Here is a 20,332-nt window from a genome sequence, read left to right as displayed (position 1 = left end):
CAACTTCCCTATTTAGAATACCTGTCATTAAAGCGTTTATGGAGGGCCTAAAGAAAATTATACCACCAAGGACACCACCTGTTCCTTCATGGAACCTCAACATTGTCTTGACAAGGCTCATGGGTCCACCTTTCGAACCCATGCATTCTTGTGAAATGCAATACTTAACGTGGAAAGTTGCATTTCTCATTGCCATCACATCTCTAAGAAGAGTAAGTGAAATACAGGCGTTTACCATACAAGAACCATTTATTCAAATACACAAACATAAGGTCGTTCTAAGAACAAATCAAAAATTCTTACCAAAGGTTATCTCACCATTCCACTTAAACCAAACAGTGGAATTACCAGTGTTCTTCCCACAGCCAGATTCAGTAGCTGAAAGAGCACTACATACATTAGACATCAAAAGAGCGCTAATGTACTACATTGACAGGACAAAAGAAATTAGGAAGACAAAACAACTGTTTATTGCCTTTCAAAAACCTCATACAGGAAATCCAATTTCAAAACAAGGCATTGCTAGATGGATAGTTAGGTGCATCCAAACCTGCTATCTTAAAGCAAAAAGAGAACTGCCTATTACACCAAAGGCACACTCAACCAGAAAGAAAGGTGCTACTATGGCCTTTCTCGGAAATATTCCAATGACCGAAATATGTAAGGCAGCAACATGGTCTACGCCTCATACATTTACTAAACACTACTGTGTAGATGTGTTATCTGCACAACAGGCCACAGTAGGTCAAGCCGTACTAAGAACTTTATTTCAAACTACTTCCACTCCTACAGGCTGAACCACCGCTTTTGGGGAGATAACTGCTTACTAGTCTATGCACAGCATGTGTATCTGCAGCTACACATGCCACTGAACGGAAAATGTCACTTACCCAGTGTACATCTGTTCGTGGCATTAGTCGCTGCAGATTCACATGCGCCCACCCTCCTCCCCGGGAGCCTGTAGCCGTTTCGAAGTAGATCTTGAACATTTGTACATTTCTAAATATATTACATTAAACCTTCATTTTGTACATACGTATTTATTCCATTGCATGGGCACTATTATTAGCATACACAACTCCTACCTCACCCTCTGCGGGGAAAACAATCTAAGATGGAGTCGACGCCCATGCGCAATGGAACCAAAGTGGGAGGAGTCCCTCGGTCTCGTGACTCGAAAAGACTTCTTCGAAGAAAAACAACTTGTAACACTCCGACCCAACACCAGACGGCGGACTATGGACAGCATGTGAATCTGCAGCGACTAATGCCACGAACAGATGTACACTGGGTAAGTGACATTTTCCTTACCCAGTGTACATCTGTTCGTGGCATTAGTCGCTGCAGATTCACATGCGCCCACCCGCCTCCCCGGGAGCCTGTAGCCGTTTAGAAGTAGATCTTAAACATTTGTACATTTGTAAATAATTACTTGAAACTTTATTATGTACATACGCATTCACTCCATTGCATGGGCACTATTACTAGCATACACAACTCCTACCTCACCCTCTGCGGGGAAAACAATCTAAGATGGAGTCGACGCCCATGCGCAATGGAATCGAAATGGGAGGAGTCCCTCGGTCTCGTGACTCAAAAAGACTTCTTCGGAGAAAAACAACTTGTAACACTCCGAGCCCAACACCAGATGGCGGGATGTGTACAGCATGTGAATCTGCAGCGACTAATGCCACGAACAGATGTACACTGGGTAAGTGACAGTTCGATGGCATCTGTCGCTGTAGATACGCATGTTCTGCAATAGCTCGCCATCTGGTGTTGGGCCGGAGTGTTACAAGTTGTTTTTCTTCGAAGAAGTCTTTCGAGTCACGGGACCGAGTGACTCCTCCTTTTGTCTCCATTGCGCATGGGCGTCGACTCCATCTTCGATTGTTTTTTTTCCGCCATCGGGTTCGGACGTGTTCCTGTCGCTCCGAGTTTCGGAACGGAAAATTAGCTAATTTCGGAAGATTTTCGTCGGTATTGTTGCGTTCGGGATCGGCGTACTTAGATTCCACACCGCATCGAAGATCGAAGAGCTCCGGTGCCCTTCGGGGTAGTTTTTCGATCCTCCGTCGGGGCCTGGTCGGCCCGACCGCGTGCTGAAGAACGCCGATGGAACGGACCCCGTTTCGTTTCTGCCCCAAATGCCACAATAAATACCCCTACACAGACCAACACTTGGTCTGCAACCTGTGCCTGTCACCTGAGCACAGCGAAGACACCTGCGAGGCCTGTCGTGCGTTCCGGTCCCGAAAAACACTCCGAGACCGTCGAGCCAGAAGACTTCAAATGGTGTCCGCACCGACAGCCCAACGGGAGTTCGAGGAAGAAGAAGGTACCTTCTCGATCCAAGACTCAGACTCCGAAGGATTCGACGACACACAAACCGTGAGTAAGACGTCGAAAACCACACAAAGAAACATTTACAAGGCCCGGGGGACGCCACTGCCACCAGGCCATGGCTCCACCCATAAATTCGGTGACCGACCGTCGGCACCGAAAAAGGCCAAAACAGTGCCGAGATCGTCCGACTCCGGTCGAGACACCGGCACGCAGCCTTCTCGGGACCGAGAAAGTCCTGGAGACAAGCCTCGACACCGAGATGCCGGTGTGGACACGGCTCGACGCCGAGACAGCGGCACCGAAACAGATCGACGCCGAGAGGTTTCGGCCCCGAAAAGGAAAAAAGTCACCTCGGAGCCGAAAAAACACGCAGACAAAGTTTCAACGCCGAAACAAACTGCAAGCGACCCAGCTTCAGGCTCTTATACAGAAGAGCACTCGCTAACCTCCCAAATGCAAAAGCATAGGTTTGAGGAAGAGCTACAAGCAACTGATGTGGACCATACGCAAAAGCGTATCTTCATTCAGCAGGGGACAGGAAAAATAAGCACCCTTCCCCCCATTAGGAGAAAGAGAAGGTTGGAGTTCCAGACGGAACAAGCACCACAACCAAAAGTGGTTAAAAGAATTACACCACCACCCTCTCCTCCGCCCGTGATTAACGTTTCACCAGCACAAACTCCATCTCACTCCCCAGCTCACACCACCATGAGCCAGGGTGACCAAGATCAGGACGCATGGGACCTATACGACGCCCCAGTGTCAGATAACAGCCCGGAGGCCTACCCTACAAAGCCATCTCCACCAGAAGACAGCACCGCGTACTCTCAGGTGGTGGCTAGAGCAGCACAATTTCATAACGTAAGCCTCCACTCAGAACAGGTCGAGGATGATTTCTTGTTCAACACACTCTCCTCCACCCACAGCTCCTACCAAAGCCTGCCTATGCTCCCTGGTATGCTCCGGCACGCAAAAGACATATTTAAGGAGCCGGTCAAAAGTAGGGCAATCACACCAAGGGTGGAAAAGAAGTATAAGCCGCCTCCTACGGACCCGGTTTTCATCACTACACAGCTGCCACCAGACTCTGTTGTTGTAGGAGCAGCTAGAAAAAGGGCCAACTCTCACACATCTGGAGATGCACCACCCCCAGATAAAGAAAGCCGCAAGTTCGATGCAGCTGGTAAAAGAGTCGCAGCACAAGCTGCAAACCAGTGGCGCATCGCGAACTCCCAGGCACTACTTGCGCGCTATGACAGAGCCCACTGGGACGAGATGCAACATCTCATTGAACATCTGCCCAAGGACTTCCAAAATAGGGCGAAACAAGTGGTTGAGGAGGGACAGACCATCTCCAACAACCAGATACGTTCCTCCATGGACGCTGCAGATACAGCTGCACGGACAATTAATACATCTGTAACTATCAGACGGCATGCATGGCTCCGAACGTCTGGATTTAAACCAGAGATTCAACAAGCAGTTCTCAATATGCCTTTTAATGAAAAAGAACTGTTCGGTCCAGAAGTGGACACAGCGATTGAGAAACTCAAAAAAGATACGGACACTGCCAAAGCCATGGGCGCGCTCTACTCCCCGCAGAGCAGAGGGAATTACAGCACATTCCGTAAAACGCCCTTTCGAGGGGGGTTTCGGGGTCAAAGCACACAAGCCAGCACCTCACAAGCAACACCGTCCACTTACCAGGGACAGTATAGAGGAGGTTTTCGGGGACAATATAGAGGAGGGCAATTCCCTAGAAATAGAGGGAGATTTCAAAGCCCCAAAACCCCTACTACTAAACAATGACTCACATGTCACTCACCCCCTCCACACAACACCAGTGGGGGGAAGAATAGGTCATTATTACAAAGCATGGGAGGAAATCACTACAGACACTTGGGTTCTAGCAATTATCCAACATGGTTATTGCATAGAATTTCTACAATTCCCTCCAAACATACCACCAAAAGCACAAAATTTAACAACACACCATTCCAATCTCCTGGAGATAGAAGTGCAGGCACTATTGCAAAAGAATGCAATCGAATTAGTGCCAAACACACAAATAAACACAGGAGTTTACTCACTGTACTTTCTGATACCAAAGAAGGACAAAACGCTGAGACCAATCCTAGACCTCAGAGTAGTGAACACTTTCATCAAATCAGACCACTTCCACATGGTCACACTACAAGAAGTATTGCCATTGCTAAAACTACACGACTACATGGCAACTTTAGACCTCAAGGATGCTTATTTCCATATACCAATACACCCATCTCACAGGAAATACCTAAGGTTTGTATTCAAAGGAATACATTACCAATTCAAGGTACTGCCTTTCGGATTAACAACCGCACCAAGAGTCTTTACCAAATGTCTAGCGGTAGTCGCTGCACACATAAGAAGGCAGCAAATACATGTGTTCCCATATTTGGACGACTGGCTAATCAAGGCCCATTCGTTCATACAGTGCTCAAATCACACAAATCAGATCATACAAACCCTCTTCAAACTCGGGTTCACCGTCAATTTCACAAAATCCAAAATTCTGCCACGCAAGGTACAACAATACCTGGGAGCCATAATAGACACATCAAAAGGAGTAGCCACTCCAAGTCCACAAAGAATTCAAAATTTCAACACCATCATACAACGCATGTATCCAACACAAAAGATACAGGCAAAGATGGTATTACAACTCCTAGGCATGATGTCATCATGCATAGCCATTGTCCCAAACGCAAGACTGCACATGAGGCCCTTACAACAATGCCTAGCATCACAGTGGTCTCAAGCACAGGGTCACCTTCTAGATCTGGTGTTAATAGACCGCCAAACTTACCTCTCGCTTCTGTGGTGGAACAACATAAATTTAAACAAGGGGCGGCCTTTCCAAGACCCAGTGCCACAATACGTAATAACAACAGATGCTTCCATGACAGGGTGGGGAGCACACCTCGATCAACACAGCATACAAGGACAATGGAACGTACATCAAACAAAACTGCATATCAATCACCTAGAACTTCTAGCAGTTTTTCAAGCACTAAAAGCTTTCCAACCAATAATAGTTCACAAATACATTCTCGTCAAAACAGACAACATGACAACAATGTATTATCTAAACAAGCAGGGAGGGACGCACTCCACGCAGTTAAGCCTGCTAGCACAAAAAATTTGGCATTGGGCAATTCACAACCAAATTCGCCTAATTGCACAGTTTATACCAGGGATACAAAATCAACTCGCAGACAATCTCTCTCGAGATCACCAACAGGTCCACGAATGGGAAATTCACCCCCAAATTCTGAACACTTATTTCAAACTCTGGGGAACACCTCAGATAGACTTGTTTGCGACAAAGGAGAACGCAAAATGCCAAAACTTCGCATCCAGGTACCCACACAAACAATCCCAAGGCAATGCCCTATGGATGAACTGGTCAGGGATATTTGCTTACGCTTTTCCTCCTCTCCCTCTCCTTCCTTACCTGGTAAACAAACTCAGTCAAAGCAAACTCAAACTCATATTGATAGCACCAACTTGGGCAAGGCAACCCTGGTACACAACGCTGCTAGACCTATCAGTGGTACCCTGCATCAAATTGCCCAACAGGCCAGATCTGTTGACACAGCACAACCAAAAGATCAGACACCCAGATCCAGCATCGCTGAATCTAGCAATCTGGCTCCTGAAATCCTAGAATTCGGGCACTTACAACTTACCCAAGAATGTATGGAAGTCATAAAACAAGCAAGAAGGCCATCCACCAGGCACTGCTATGCAAGTAAATGGAAGAGGTTTGTTTGCTACTGCCATATTAATCAAATACAACCATTACACACAACTCCAGAACATGTAGTGGGTTACTTGCTTCACTTACAAAAATCTAACCTAGCTTTCTCTTCCATTAAGATTCACCTTGCAGCAATATCTGCATACCTGCAGACTACCTATTCAACTTCCCTATATAAAATACCAGTCATTAAAGCATTCATGGAGGGCCTTAGGAGAATTATACCACCAAGAACACCACCTGTTCCTTCATGGAACCTAAATGTTGTCCTAACTAGACTTATGGGTCCACCTTTTGAACCCATGCACTCCTGCGACATACAGTTCCTAACCTGGAAGGTGGCATTTCTCATCGCCATTACTTCCCTGAGAAGAGTAAGCGAGATTCAGGCGTTTACTATACAGGAACCTTTTATACAACTACACAAAAATAAAGTCGTCCTAAGGACCAATCCTAAATTTTTGCCAAAGGTTATTTCACCGTTCCATCTAAATCAAACAGTGGAACTTCCAGTGTTCTTTCCACAGCCAGATACCGTAGCTGAAAGGGCACTACATACATTAGATGTCAAAAGAGCATTAATGTATTACATTGACAGAACAAAAAACATCAGAAAGACTAAACAACTCTTTATTGCATTTCAAAAACCTCACGCAGGAAACCCAATTTCAAAACAAGGTATAGCCAGATGGATAGTTAAATGCATCCAAATCTGCTACCTTAAAGCTAAACCACAGCTGCCCATTACACCAAGGGCACACTCAACCAGAAAGAAAGGTGCTACCATGGCCTTTCTAGGAAACATCCCAATGCAAGAAATATGTAAGGCAGCCACATGGTCTACGCCTCACACATTCACCAAGCACTACTGTGTAGACGTGTTATCCGCACAACAAGCCACAGTAGGTCAAGCCGTATTAAGGACATTATTTCAGACTACTTCCACTCCTACAGGCTGATCCACCGCTTTTGGGGAAATAACTGCTTACTAGTCTATGCAGAACATGCGTATCTACAGCGACAGATGCCATCGAACTGAAAATGTCACTTACCCAGTGTACATCTGTTCGTGGCATCAGTCGCAGTAGATTCGCATGTGCCCACCCGCCTCCCCGGGAGCCTGTAGCAGTTTGGAAGTTACCTTCAATTATTTCTATATGTATCATCTCAACCTTAAATAGGTGCATACTTAGTCACTCCATTGCATGGGCACTATTACTACAATTCAACTCCTACCTCACCCTCTGCGGGGAAAAACAATCGAAGATGGAGTCGACGCCCATGCGCAATGGAGACAAAAGGAGGAGTCACTCGGTCCCGTGACTCGAAAGACTTCTTCGAAGAAAAACAACTTGTAACACTCCGGCCCAACACCAGATGGCGAGCTATTGCAGAACATGCGAATCTACTGCGACTGATGCCACGAACAGATGTACACTGGGTAAGTGACATTTTCATTTTCCTTCTGCTGCAAGGAAATACTTGACTTTTAGTAAAGCAAAGAGTGTGCTTTAATGTACTGTGCTTGATGCACAGGATTAACTATGGCATGGAACTGCCTTGCTTCACAGAAAGGTTTGTTAATTATTTCACAGCTTGAGCCAGTCAGTCCAACTCTGTGTCTGATGCAGGTCTCCAGGAGTAAATTGCCTCATTCTGTCTCAGGTACCTTATCTCTATAATGAAATTAACACTCCATAGGTTTCCATCATATTTAGAGACATTTTTAAGGCATAAACTGAAGACAAAGTTGTTCTGTTATTTTTTTATGTTTCTTTTTTGTGCTTCATGTGATGGATAGTTCATCTCTCTGTCATCAACATGCTCTTCAGTAAATGAGCGCTCTACAGATAATTGATGACGAATTATGTGGTTAGGCAGCATGAAGAGTCATAGGATAATTTTCTGCTATATAATTTAACTTAAGCGTCTCTATTTTTTTTTGTTTTTGCTGTCTGCCTCAGGTATCAGCATTATTCTGGGGGTTGCAGAAGGAGATTTCTTCACTCATGATGCTGAGATACAGAAATCTGCCCTGCAGATTATCATCAACTGTGTTTGTGCACCAGACAACCGCCTCTCTAACATTGGAAAGTTCATCTCTGGAACACCTCGACGTAAAATTCACCTTCACCCAAAGGGTACCGAACATGTTCTCAGCAAGATGTGGAATGTGGTGCAGTCCAATAATGGGATCAAAGTGCTGCTGTCTTTACTTTCCATTAAAATGCCTATCACCGATGCTGACCAAATTCGGGCACTTGCTTGTAAAGCACTAATGGGTCTGTCTCGTAGCACCACTGTACGACAGATCATCAGCAAGTTGCCCCTTTTCAGCAGCAGCCACATACAGCAATTGATGAAGGAGCCAGTGCTGCAGGACAAACGAAGTGAACATGTGCGTTTCTGCAAGTATGCAGCTGAGCTCATTGAAAGAGTTTCAGGCAAACCTTTGCTGATGGGCTCTGACGTGTCGTTGGCACGGTTGCAGAAAGCAGACGTGGTTGCCCAGTCTCGTATCACCTTCCCAGAAAAGGAACTGCTACTTCTTATCCGCAATCACCTAATTTCCAAGGGACTGCAGGACACCGCTGCCATCCTGACAAAGGAAGCTGACCTCCCGATGACAGCTGCCTCACACTCTTCTGCTTTCGTCCCTACCATAGCTCCAGGAGCTGCCTCCTCCCCACTTGCCTTACCCCGCACACCCCGTCTTCCAACTGGCACCCCAGCACGTTTGAATGTAGTGTCCACCACTTCCACTTCTAACCATTGCCCTTCAAGGCCACCAGTGCCATCACTCCCTTCAGCCTTGCCAGGCCATGGTCCAGTAGGCAACTCTCCTCTCATTGGTCGCATAAGCTTTGTCAAGGAAAGGCAGTCACCCTGCAATGGGAAGAAGATGCGGGTGTTGCGGCAAAAATCGGACCATGGTGCCTACTGCCAGAGCCCAGCCATCAAGAAACAGCTGGACCGCCACCTTCCCTCTCCACCTACGTTGGACAGTATTATGACTGAGTACCTCCGGGAGCAGCATGCACGTTGCAAAAACCCTGTGGCTACCTGTCCTCCATTTTCCCTATTTAACCCTCACCAATGCCCTGAACCCAAGCAGAGACGACAAGCACCTACAAACTTTACATCTCGGGTAACCCGGCGAGCAGTCTTTCCAATGTATGGTGGAGTGGATGGTGGATGCTTTGATCGTCACCTTATTTTCAGCAGGTAAGGAAAAGCTAATGCCATTGTGCTTTCTGTTTTGATAGCTTAGTAATTCTTTTCAGTGTTTTTTTTTTTTTTTCCATGTTGGTGATTATGGTTTCAGCCAGAAGGAAAGTTTGGCTCACCATACCGGTGAGAATGATAACTTCAAATTATATTGAATTTGTAACAGCGTGCACATTCCCACAAGGCATGCTCAGTCAGTGGTTTTAGGAATATCTGTAGCACCCAAGTTAAATCTCTGTGACTTTTAAAGAATGTTCGTAAAATATTTGGTTGAAAGAAAATGATTACCCTCCTTCCTTAGACCCTCTGAGCTTCCCATTAGACTTGAATTAAAACCATTTTCAGACATATTCTGTTGTTTTATCACCAGGTATCCAACATATTTTTATGGGGGCTCTGAATTCATGCCAGATTTCAGGGTGACTTCCTACTTTTCAGACTAAAACCTGTTTGCACCTGGACACACCTTCATGTCCTAGAGGATTTGTAGAATCAGCGGTGTCTCCCTGGGTTCCATACTTTCTCCTGTCATCTTCATCCTCTACCCGGAGACCCTTGGGGCTCTACTCTAAGATAATTGATCCAAAACTTACAAATGTGCTGACACTGCACAACTCTACTTGAAAATCTCTGCTTCAGGCATCCGATGGCCCACAAATTGCTTTTACCTGATCGAGACCTTTATGTCCAGCACCTACCTGAAGATCAGTCTCACCAAAACAGAATTTGTTATTTGCTTAGAAAAACAAGCAAGTAATAGTACAAACCTGACTCAGTGACATGAACCATCCTCCTAACTCAAAAGGCTGCACGTCAGGAAGAAGACAAAGGTCAATAGCTCTTAATACTCCACATGTTGAAACTTCTACAGGTTTTGTGAAACCTTGAAAAGTACATAGTGAAAAAAGTACAGAATGTAGACCCATTCTTCCATATGGAAACACCTCCTTCTGATTCCTGGCTAGTCCCATCATTTTAACATTTTGCAGTGCTCTGGGCTCCACATTTTCAAAAGCCCCAGCAAATGATAGAGACCATAATAATAAAGAACACGGCATGATAGAGTACAGAGGGGGTAAATTCAAAAGTTAGACCATAATAGAATGAAACTTTCCACTGGGAAACAGATTTAATCAATAATGTTTGTATTACTTCAAAAAGGCCTATTTTGCACAACGTTCCAAATTACTGCATATCAAACTCAAACATAAACAGCTTTTTACAAATATTTGTTACAACATACAAAATTCAAGAAGTATTACAGAAGTCCTTATTAGAAAAGGTGCATTGTCCTTCTGTTCGGTCTTTCCTTCCTTGAAATGCAGTGGTTATAAAGTAAAATAAATATGAAATGAGGTTCAGATTCCTTGGTTCCTCTTTAGATGAAGTGCATCATTACAAATTATATTTCAATGGGACTCTTCATCTGGATAGGTCGACTCGTTTTGAATGTTGAACTGTAAGGCCTCCTCAGGACTAAGGAAGACTAACTTGAGCCATTCTGTGCAAGGCAGAATATGGGCTCCTCATGTGGATGCCCCCAAAAATTAGTTGGCAGATGCATGATAGGGGGACCCACCCATCCTGAGTCCCTTACAGGGGCTCCACTTTACAGTGGCTGGAGAGATCAACCTTCCAAAGGTAGACAGTCCTGATCAAAACAGACAACACAACTGCATTGTACTGCACTCAGAAACAGGAGGGCTCACACTCACCCCAACTGTCTACATTAGCACAGAGCATTTGGCGATGAATAGTTCACCTTTTGGCAGAGTATCTACCAGGAGTGGAAAACAACTTTGGAGACCTGCTCTCCAGGATGCAGCAACAAGTCCACAAGTGGGAACTCAACCCCCAAGTCCTACTCCCTTACTTCCAGCATTGGGGGTTCCCAGACGGACCTGTTCGCAAGCACCAAAATTGCAAAATGCCCCAGCTTCGTTCCAGATCCCCACAGACCAAAGGAAATGCACTATGTATTAACTGGTCAGGGATATTTGCCTATGCTTTTTCACCTCTCCCACGACTTCGGTTTGTTATAAGGAAACGAGGGCAGAGTTGTCTCTCCTTAATTGTAGTAGCTCCCACATGGGTCAAACAGCCCTGGTTCACACCCCTTTAAGAGCTCTCTGGTACCTCATCGAAAGCTCTCCAACAGGCCAGACTGTCTCACCCAACACCAGGGAAGTCTGAGACAGCTCAATCCAAAGCAACTCAACTTAACAATTTAGCTCCTGAAATCCTAGAGCTTGGGTATCTGGTTAACCCCCTAGGTATATGCATATCCTCAGGGAGGCCCTCGACCCACCAATAGGGCTTGTTATGCAGCCAAGTGGAAAAGGTTTATACATTACTGCATTCCCAAATACATCAATCCTCTAAAACAATAGGTACAAGACATTTTCTGCAACCTTTTCCATTTATTAGCTTAGGGAACAGTCCTTTCTGTTCAGAGTCCCTGTAATTAAAGCTTTCATGGAGGGACTCAAAAGGGACATCCCTTCCGCACTACCTCCTATCCCATCCTGGAAGTAATATAGTTCTCGCAAGGTTGATTGGGCTCCCCTTCGAACACCTTGATCCATGCCCCCTATAATGCCTGTCATGGAGAGTGACTTTCCTAGTTGATATTACCTTACTTAGATGAGTAAGTGAGATCCAAGCATTCACCCTAGAAGAACTTTTTTTCAAGGTACATGTTGAGAAAGCAGTTCTTTGCACCAATCCAAAGTTCCTACTTAAAGCAGTATCTTTTTTTCACCTCAGCAAAACCTAAAGCTATCGGTGTTCTTTCACATCCAAACCCCAGTAGCAGAAAGGGCACATCATACACTAGATGTTAAGAGCCTTAATGTACTATATAGATAGGACACAAGCATTTCGTAAGACTCAGCAGATGTTTATGGCCTTCGGAAAAAACCCTTTGGAGGTTCTGCTATCTCAGAACAGGGAATAACTAGCTGCCTAGGCAAATGCATACAGACATGCTATACCAAAGCCAAAAGACAGCTTATAACACCTCTGAGGCCGTATTCTACTAGGAAAAAAGTGGCTCTAATGGCTTTATTTAGAGAACTTCCCAATGCCAGACATTTGGTCCACACCACACACATGTACTCAACATTACAGTGTGGACATTCTAGAAACATAGCAAGTCCAGGTAGGGCAAGCTGACCTACGTACACTTTTCCAATGTTATGCAACATCCCTTGGCTAACCCCAACCTGCTTTATATTCCTTGCATAGCATGTGTAACTACAGCTACACGTGCCACAAATGGAATATGTTACCCTGTGTACATCTGTTTGTGGCATGTAGTGCCACCCTCCTCTCCAAATGTCTTGGGTTGTTGCAGGTAACACACCTATTATAGCCTTTATTTATTTCATGAACATTTATCCTTCACTTTACACTACACCTGCTAGATGGGAAGAAACAATCAAAAAATTGAGCCGATTTTAATGTGCAATACCGTTGAAGGGAGGAATCACTATACTTTATGACTCTGATGCTTTCTTCAAGCAAAAACAAGTTGTACACATCTTAGCCCCCGTGTGAGCCCAATACTTGATGGCAGGAGTATGCATAGCATGTGAATCTACAGCACTGCATGCCATGAACGGATGTATACAGGGTAAGTAACATTCTCCTTTTAATGATCCACTTCATTTAAAGAGGACTCCGGGAATCTGATTCCTGTTGTCCTTTTGGAAGATTGTGCCCACCTCAGGGTGGATTCGGTATTGGATTCGCTTTGCAACAACCCCATTAAAGGAAGCAAAGACAGAAGAGGCAGACAGTAAGCCTTTTCTATTTAGGATTATTGAAATAGTTTTTGAATTTTGTGTTTTATGTTGTATCATAAATGTTTCTAATAAGCGGTTTGTTTCAATTTGATATACAGTGATTTTAGTTTGGAATGTTGAGCGAAGATGGGCTTAATTTTAAGTAATGTAAATACTATTGATTAAATCTGTTTCCCAGTGAGAACCATCTTCCATTGTGGTCTAACTTACCAATTTATTCCTGCTGCACTCTGTCGTGTTGTGTTCTTTATACAGTCTCCCCAGGTCATGCGAGGTTATATGAGTGAACCCCATTTTGCAGGAAGACTATAATGGTGGTCCCACTACGAAGACTGGCTTCCGAAGGCGTTCTCAGCAGTGTACCTCCATGAGGATATCCAGTCTACTTTTAATGTTCTCATGAACTTGAGGATACAGATAATTTCCACAAAGCCAACCCTATATCTGCTCTTCAAACCATTCAATAGTGGGATCTATACTAGACTCAAACCTGCCTAAAGTGTTTACTTTGAAAGACAGGTGATCTTCTATCTAATTTGAAATTCTTCTTCATAAAAAACCTCACTTGCTGCAGTCACAGGTCTCCTTTCTGCAGTCCGTTTTTTTTAAATTTTCTTTGTGCCCAAAAGCATACGTCATGTATCTCCTCTACAGGAGTGCCAGGAAGGTCAGTTGTTTCAAACTTCAAAAAATGTGAAAGTGAGATATTCCAAGCAGGTGGACCAAGAAGAACAGGCGGCAAAAAGATGTTCTTTTTTCCAAGAATTTCCTCCTCTCTGGCTATGGTGACAATTGCATAGATGGAAGACCGGGAGCTCATATTTAAGTTCTCCAGTTAAGGAAAATGAACCCTGGCAGAGCAGTGAGACCCCATAAATCTGTTGGACTTAAGGACATTCCATCTCGCCCTGAAATCCTTCTTCCCATCATTTGCTGAAAAATAAATTGTGCTTCCTGGTATAATACAACAATTCACTGTTTCAGCAAGAAAGAGGTCTACGGACGTCTACCAGGGGAAGTGCAATTGGTTTCCTGAGCTCTGGTGAGGAACCAGTTTTTGATGGCAGAATATCCTCCAGAGCTGAAAAATGGACCAACTCAGCTGACTTCTATGTGAAGAGCATAAGTCGGTGCCCAAAGACAATGTTTCATGAGATATTTTCAATAAATTGAAAACTGCTTGGGTTGAATTTTCCATTCTGCTAAAAAAGCAAAATGCAGCTTCTTCACATGTGTATTCCCAGAGCCATAGTCCACGGGAAATGCCCTATGGATAAAATGGTTGAAGGCATTCATTTAGATTGTTTCTGCTAGCACACGTCTTCCCAAGATGATCAAGTTAGGTCTATGCAAAATAACTCTGATTCTCATTGCTTCGGATTGGTAATGACAATGGTACGGTAACCACCTGTATCTCTAAAACCACACAGAAGTCTCCTGTGTGGGTGTGATGTCCTCTCCACGATTTTCGCCGAGATCCACAACAGACTATGCAAAATAACTATGATCCTCATTGCTCCAGATTGGTAATGACAGTGGTATGCGAACCACCTGCACTTTTCTCTAAAACCACAGAAGTCTACCATGTAGGTGTGATAAACTCTCCACGATGTTGTCCTAGATCTACAATCTTATTCTACTAATGCAGATCTTTACTGTCTGGCTGCTGGGTACCATCACTTTGGCTACCTTGAACCTTCAAGAAGACACAATGAGACACTTCCCTGTTAGACCTTAGCCTTACTGGGAACTCAACTGTGTCCAACCATATCGAATGGTCTAATCCTTTGAACACATGCACAGATCTTATTTGCAACACTTGTTAAAGAAATTAACCTTTCTTTTGCCTATTTCTTTGGCCAGCATGCTGAATGAGTTACAGGCTCTTTACACAGTAAATCCATGTATCCCTAAGGACTTATTCTATTTCAAAACCCCATACGTAAATTCATGTGAATAAAATGTAGGCTGTTAGGAGCCATCCTGTTTAAAGCGTGGGGTAGCTCTAATCTGACTATGAGAATTTAGAAACTCATCTTTGTCGTTTTTTAAGGAAACTATAATCACCGACACGTTGTAAAAGAAGACATCCCACAGAAGCAACCATAGGTAACACTCATTGGTGCTTTCAGGGACCCCAGTTTTGTCGTCATATACCTGTTCCTGGGCATGACCATGAGAGGAAAATATCGGGGGCGCGCGACGTGAACATTAGAAAAAACGCCCACTTGTGTGGGGAATGCCCTGGGCCGGCCCTGTACTGACGGCCCAGTGAGCTCCGATAGTACGACGCCCGGGACATCTTGTTTGGGGTCAAGGGCAACAAGTTTTTATGTGTACTTTGTCCTTGGGACAAGTAGGCCTCTGCAGCACAAACCCTTTGGCTGCCTGTTTACAGAGAGTGGAACTCTCTGCAGTTGAGGTAATGTGTTACCAAAAGATAATGCTGTTCGAACTTGTATTTATGGTTCATTATTTGAAAACCTTCATTATTAGGGTGAGTGCTGTAAGTAAATGTTTTAAGGTCACACTTCACTACTGACGTTGGTTCCAGTACTAAAAAAAAAAAACGTGTATACACATGTTTGAAAAGTTTAGGCTATGAGGCTAAGTATAATGCTCCCAGAATGCTCTCTGATTATATGCAAATGAAATGTCATTTAGTAAAATGATGCATGCTAGTATTTCCCAAAAATATTTCTAATGGAAAATCAGTGTAACCATTTTCAACATGATTATGGGAAGCATGAAAATAAACAAACACTGACAAAGCCAACTGATCTCACATATTTTTATAAGTCTTTTAGTTTCATCAATGCGTGTCTTGTTTTGACATGGCTTTTGTAACACTTTATTGTTGTGGGAGCGACCAGGCCCTCAACATTGTAACAAACACTGGCAAAAAAAAAAAAAAAAGGTTTTTGAAATCTGAAAGCACAATTTGCCACCAGTGGCATAACAACGGCCCGCAGCCGCCCTCCAGGGGGCCCCTTCAGCACAGCACCTGCCCTGAGTGAGTCTGGAGAGGGGGCTCCTCCATGTTCTTTGCAAAGGGGCACCCTCCAGTTTCGTTACGTCGCTGATTGCCACTGTAGTTCCTGACACTGAACAAAACTACTTTGTGTGCCAATATGCTCCTTGTGGAAGAGCAGAATGCGATCACTCATAGTAAAGCCAGCCGAAAGAGAGAGAAATAGAAGTTTAATAAAAACAAAATGTCTTAGTTAACACCAGCCCTAATTAGGGACCAAGACCCACATGTAGGTAGCTTTTTGCATGTCGCTAACAGCGACTTTCGCTGTTTGCGATGTGCAAAAAGCACATTGCGATGCACAAACCCAGTTTTGTGGTTCGGTAACCTGGTTACCGAATCGCAAAACGGGCTTGCGACTCGCAATTTGGAAGGGGTGTTCCCCTCCTAATTGCGACTCGCAGTGCAATGTAGGATTGTTTTGTGACCGCGAACGCGGGCGCAAACCAATCGCAGTTTGCACCCATTTCAAATGGGTGCTAACACTTTCGCAAAAGGGAAGGAGTCCCAATGGGACCCCTTCCCCATTGTGAATGTCACTGTAAACATTTTTTCGGAGTAGGCAAATGAAACGAAAACGTTTCATTTTTCGTTTTCGTAATGCATCTCGTTTTCCTTTAAGGAAAACGGGCTGCATTACAAAAAAAACAACAACAAAAAACTGCTTTATTGAAAAGCAGTCACAGACATGGTGGTCTGCTGTCTCCAGCAGGCCACTATCCCTTTGAGGGCCGCCATTCACAAGGGGGTCGAAAAATGCGACCCAACCTCATGATTATTCATTAGGTGGGCATTTGCGAAGCCCTTGCGAATCACAGATGGTGTCAGGGACACCATCCTACATTCGGATTTGCAAATCTCAAATTGCGAGTCGCTCTGACTCGCAATTTGTGGGTCGCAAATCTGAACCTACCTACATGTGGCCCCAAATTCTTAAAGTCACAAAAGTGCACCCATGGTATATGTCGTACCCCTATCAAATATTGGTGAACTGTATTTTAGCATGGGTAAATACGCATGTGTAGATTTGCTCATGTGAAAATCTATTGAGCATTTGCAAGTTCATTTTCCCTCCAGCCACTTTCTTCCCAACCCTGGAAGAAGTTCTAATTCTGCCATTGTCGGGAGTAAATGTCCAACCTTTCTTATTATGGGAAAATATTAGAGAGAAGCTGGTGAAAATCTTTAAAACATGCAGGTTAGTAGGTTTGCAGACTCAAAGGCATTCCAGCCCTGGAACTATTGCTTACTGCTTCCTCCAGCCCCAGTATGCAGATCTGCAGAAAGGTGGCAAAATAAGGAAATTGCTACAGTAGGGATTGAAACGCAAGTATTCAAGCCCTACTATGGTAGTAGCCCTGGCATAATCAGAGAGGCTATTATCAGAGCTCTTACATAATGAGATTGCTGCCATAATTTGTCGCCACACTACATGGCACCAAAGGGACAAGTAGATCTTTTTACAGGACAAGTAGATTTGAGAAGCAACCTGTCCCCTGGACAAGTAGATATTTTAATAAATTCCACACCCCTGAACTGATAGGCCGCAAATATCGCTACTCCATTTAAGTTGTGAATTGGCTTTCAAATAATTTGACCTAGATATGAACACAGGATGGCGGAAGAGAGCTAAGAAGACGACTGTAAGATTGATAGTAATAAATACAAGTTGTTGTTCTCCCATCATGCGTAATTATAATAGGAAATACAGTACGATTTTACGCTCTGCTGCTCTTAGGAGTCGATACATTGCTGTCAGGCTGTGATAAAGCTCAAAACATTAAAATTTAATCTCGAGGAAAAGTAAAGAAGCTTTTGATTGGCTATTGATCCTTTGCTTCTAGAATGATGGAGGATCTGGAGGATGTCTCCTCCTTGAATCTCGATATCTGGGACATATGACAATTGATGCGGAGAGGCTGCACAGAATGAATCAGCACCTTGGATAGCAGCTTTCAACAAATGTACACCTTTCATCTCTGTAGGCGATCTCAAAGTGAGAGGTGCAGCAAAATGTGTACAGTGGGACTCATTGTATTGATGGGACTTTTATATCTTTACCTATCCCTGGCCAGCCTTAATTTATACAATTTAGGGTATATATACATAAACTATAAGACCAGGAAACAGCACCAAAGGTTGGAAAGAGTGATTTCCCCCCAGCCCCCAAACAGTTGAACAAGTGGATGCAAACGGGAACTAATCACTTCTACCAGACATTTCCCAGTGAAGCATAACTGGTCCCCCGGCAGAGTGAGAATCCATGACTTAAATGCAACCTATTCTTTTAAAAACATGGCTTTTTGACCACCTGTTCCCGTAAGTAGTTCAGATCAGGGCCAGGAATCTAATAGGCTTAGCCAACAGCAGTTGATACCTGAAAGAGCGCTTTGGTCCTCTAGTTCATCATATTGAATACACCCACGCTCCCAGGTACAAGTGGATATTATCAAAGAAACCTGCAATAAATTGTCACTACTTTTACCTCCTTACGACAGCTTCTTTACAAACAAGGCATCAAATTTGGCCTCTGCAAACCAGCACCCATGTGGATCACTATGGATGGAAAGTCGAGGGACCTTTTTGATCCAGGGCAATTGCAGGCTTTTTTAGATAAACTGCACAAAGGGGCAAAAGACACTTCACCATGTCCTCCTGATATTTCTTCAGTGGAAGGGTATTCCCCTATCCAGAGGAAGTTCAAAATACAAGAAAAGGGGCTGTGACAGCAGGACGAAAACCATCAAATGCAGCATTACAAGGAGAACAAGGAGAAGATATTAAAAGTGGTTGTGACACAGAGACAAGATAGAGGGCATGACGAGTCTTGATCACCACTTAAGCCAAATTTCCCTGAAGTCTAATGGTTGATGTATTGTATGCAAATAATGGTCGCTCAGAATTTCTGCAGACTGGATTTTGTAGGCTGTGTTGTCACTGATAAGGTTACCTTTCTCATTGTAGTTCACTACCCTCTCATCCTCCCACAGCTTGACATGAAATTTCATGCTCCACTTGTTTTCACTCTTCATAGGTTATAATATAAAAAAGCGCACGCATCTTACCACTCATCCTTTGCCCCATTTACCCCTTAAATATATGCCTAATGCTGAGACATAGTATGTCCTGTCCTCTCATTAATTGCTTTTCCAGTCAGCTTGTAGACATAGGAGCAGATCTCACAGATCTCTCTTCTGTGTCATTGCTCACCCATTGCCTGTTCTTTGCCATTGTCAATGTTCTGAATACTTTGTAGGGCCTACTTTATTGCCATCATTATAGTTTCCTCAAGATCACCTTCCAAATGCAGGTTTGGACCCGCCAACCACAGTTGATAGAGGACACAGTTATATGATTGTATAATAGTTTTTTGGTTTAACAAATTATTTTGTTTATTTGTTTATTTTGTTTTTCTTTCATCACCCTAATTCTTGTTCTTCCTTTCCCTCTTTCCATTCATCTTTTCTGTTAAACCTATCCTTGCTTTCTTTTGCGCATTCTTTCTATTGCTTATTCTACCCACCCTCCCACCCCTTCCGGTAGGTTTTGGTCTACCTTTTCAATAATCCGTAAACTGCCAGCGGGACCTGACTAAAATCGCTGCCCACTTACAGCCCTTGGTCATTTCCTTTGGTTCCCGTGATCCCAGTCTCAGTGCACACGTCCTTACACATTCTTTCCTGGAACGCCAATGGTCTTATGCACTTTCTCAATTGCAGACGTGCCGACATAGCTCTTCTCCAGGAGAGACACCTCACTGAGACAGAAGCAGAGAAGCTTCAACAGGATTGGGTGGAAAAAGAGGTACCCAGTTTCTGCTCTCTGCAAGCGGAAGATGGCTTACCAACCCTGTGGAAAGGTGGCGTGTCCATCCTGATTCGGAAAACATTGCCCCTAACGTGCTTAAGACCTGGGACGATCCAAAGGGTTGCTATGTGTTCGCCAAATTAAGGGCTAATGGAAAGATACTATGCATAGACTCTTTGTACGTTCCCACAGGTTCGTAGTGTGACTTCCTTTAGGAGGCTGGCCTGGCTTATAGTGGGTACCCTGTGGTACTTACACCCTGTGCCAGGTCCAGTTATCCCTTATTAGTATAGTAGAGGTGTTTCTAGCCGC

At 44.1% G+C, this 20,332-nt stretch overlaps 1 protein-coding gene across 11 annotated transcripts in view; it reads left to right on the top strand.

The window, feature by feature from the left end:
• DCAF1 (DDB1 and CUL4 associated factor 1) overlaps positions 1-20,332 on the top strand; it is a 709,202-nt gene that overhangs the window by 383,434 nt on the left and 305,436 nt on the right. For all 11 annotated transcript variants that reach the window (XM_069206794.1, XM_069206793.1, XM_069206790.1 and 8 more), the window contains one exon: positions 8,113-9,373. In XM_069206794.1, the coding sequence (XP_069062895.1) occupies positions 8,113-9,373 (1,261 nt within the window). The remainder of the gene's footprint in view (positions 1-8,112; positions 9,374-20,332) is intronic.

The sequence above is a fragment of the Pleurodeles waltl genome, chromosome 9, assembly GCF_031143425.1.
Source record: "Pleurodeles waltl isolate 20211129_DDA chromosome 9, aPleWal1.hap1.20221129, whole genome shotgun sequence".
Lineage (NCBI taxonomy): Eukaryota > Metazoa > Chordata > Amphibia > Caudata > Salamandridae > Pleurodeles > Pleurodeles waltl.
Note: the sequence above shows the minus strand (reverse complement) of the source record. Positions and strands in the feature narration are given on the sequence as shown.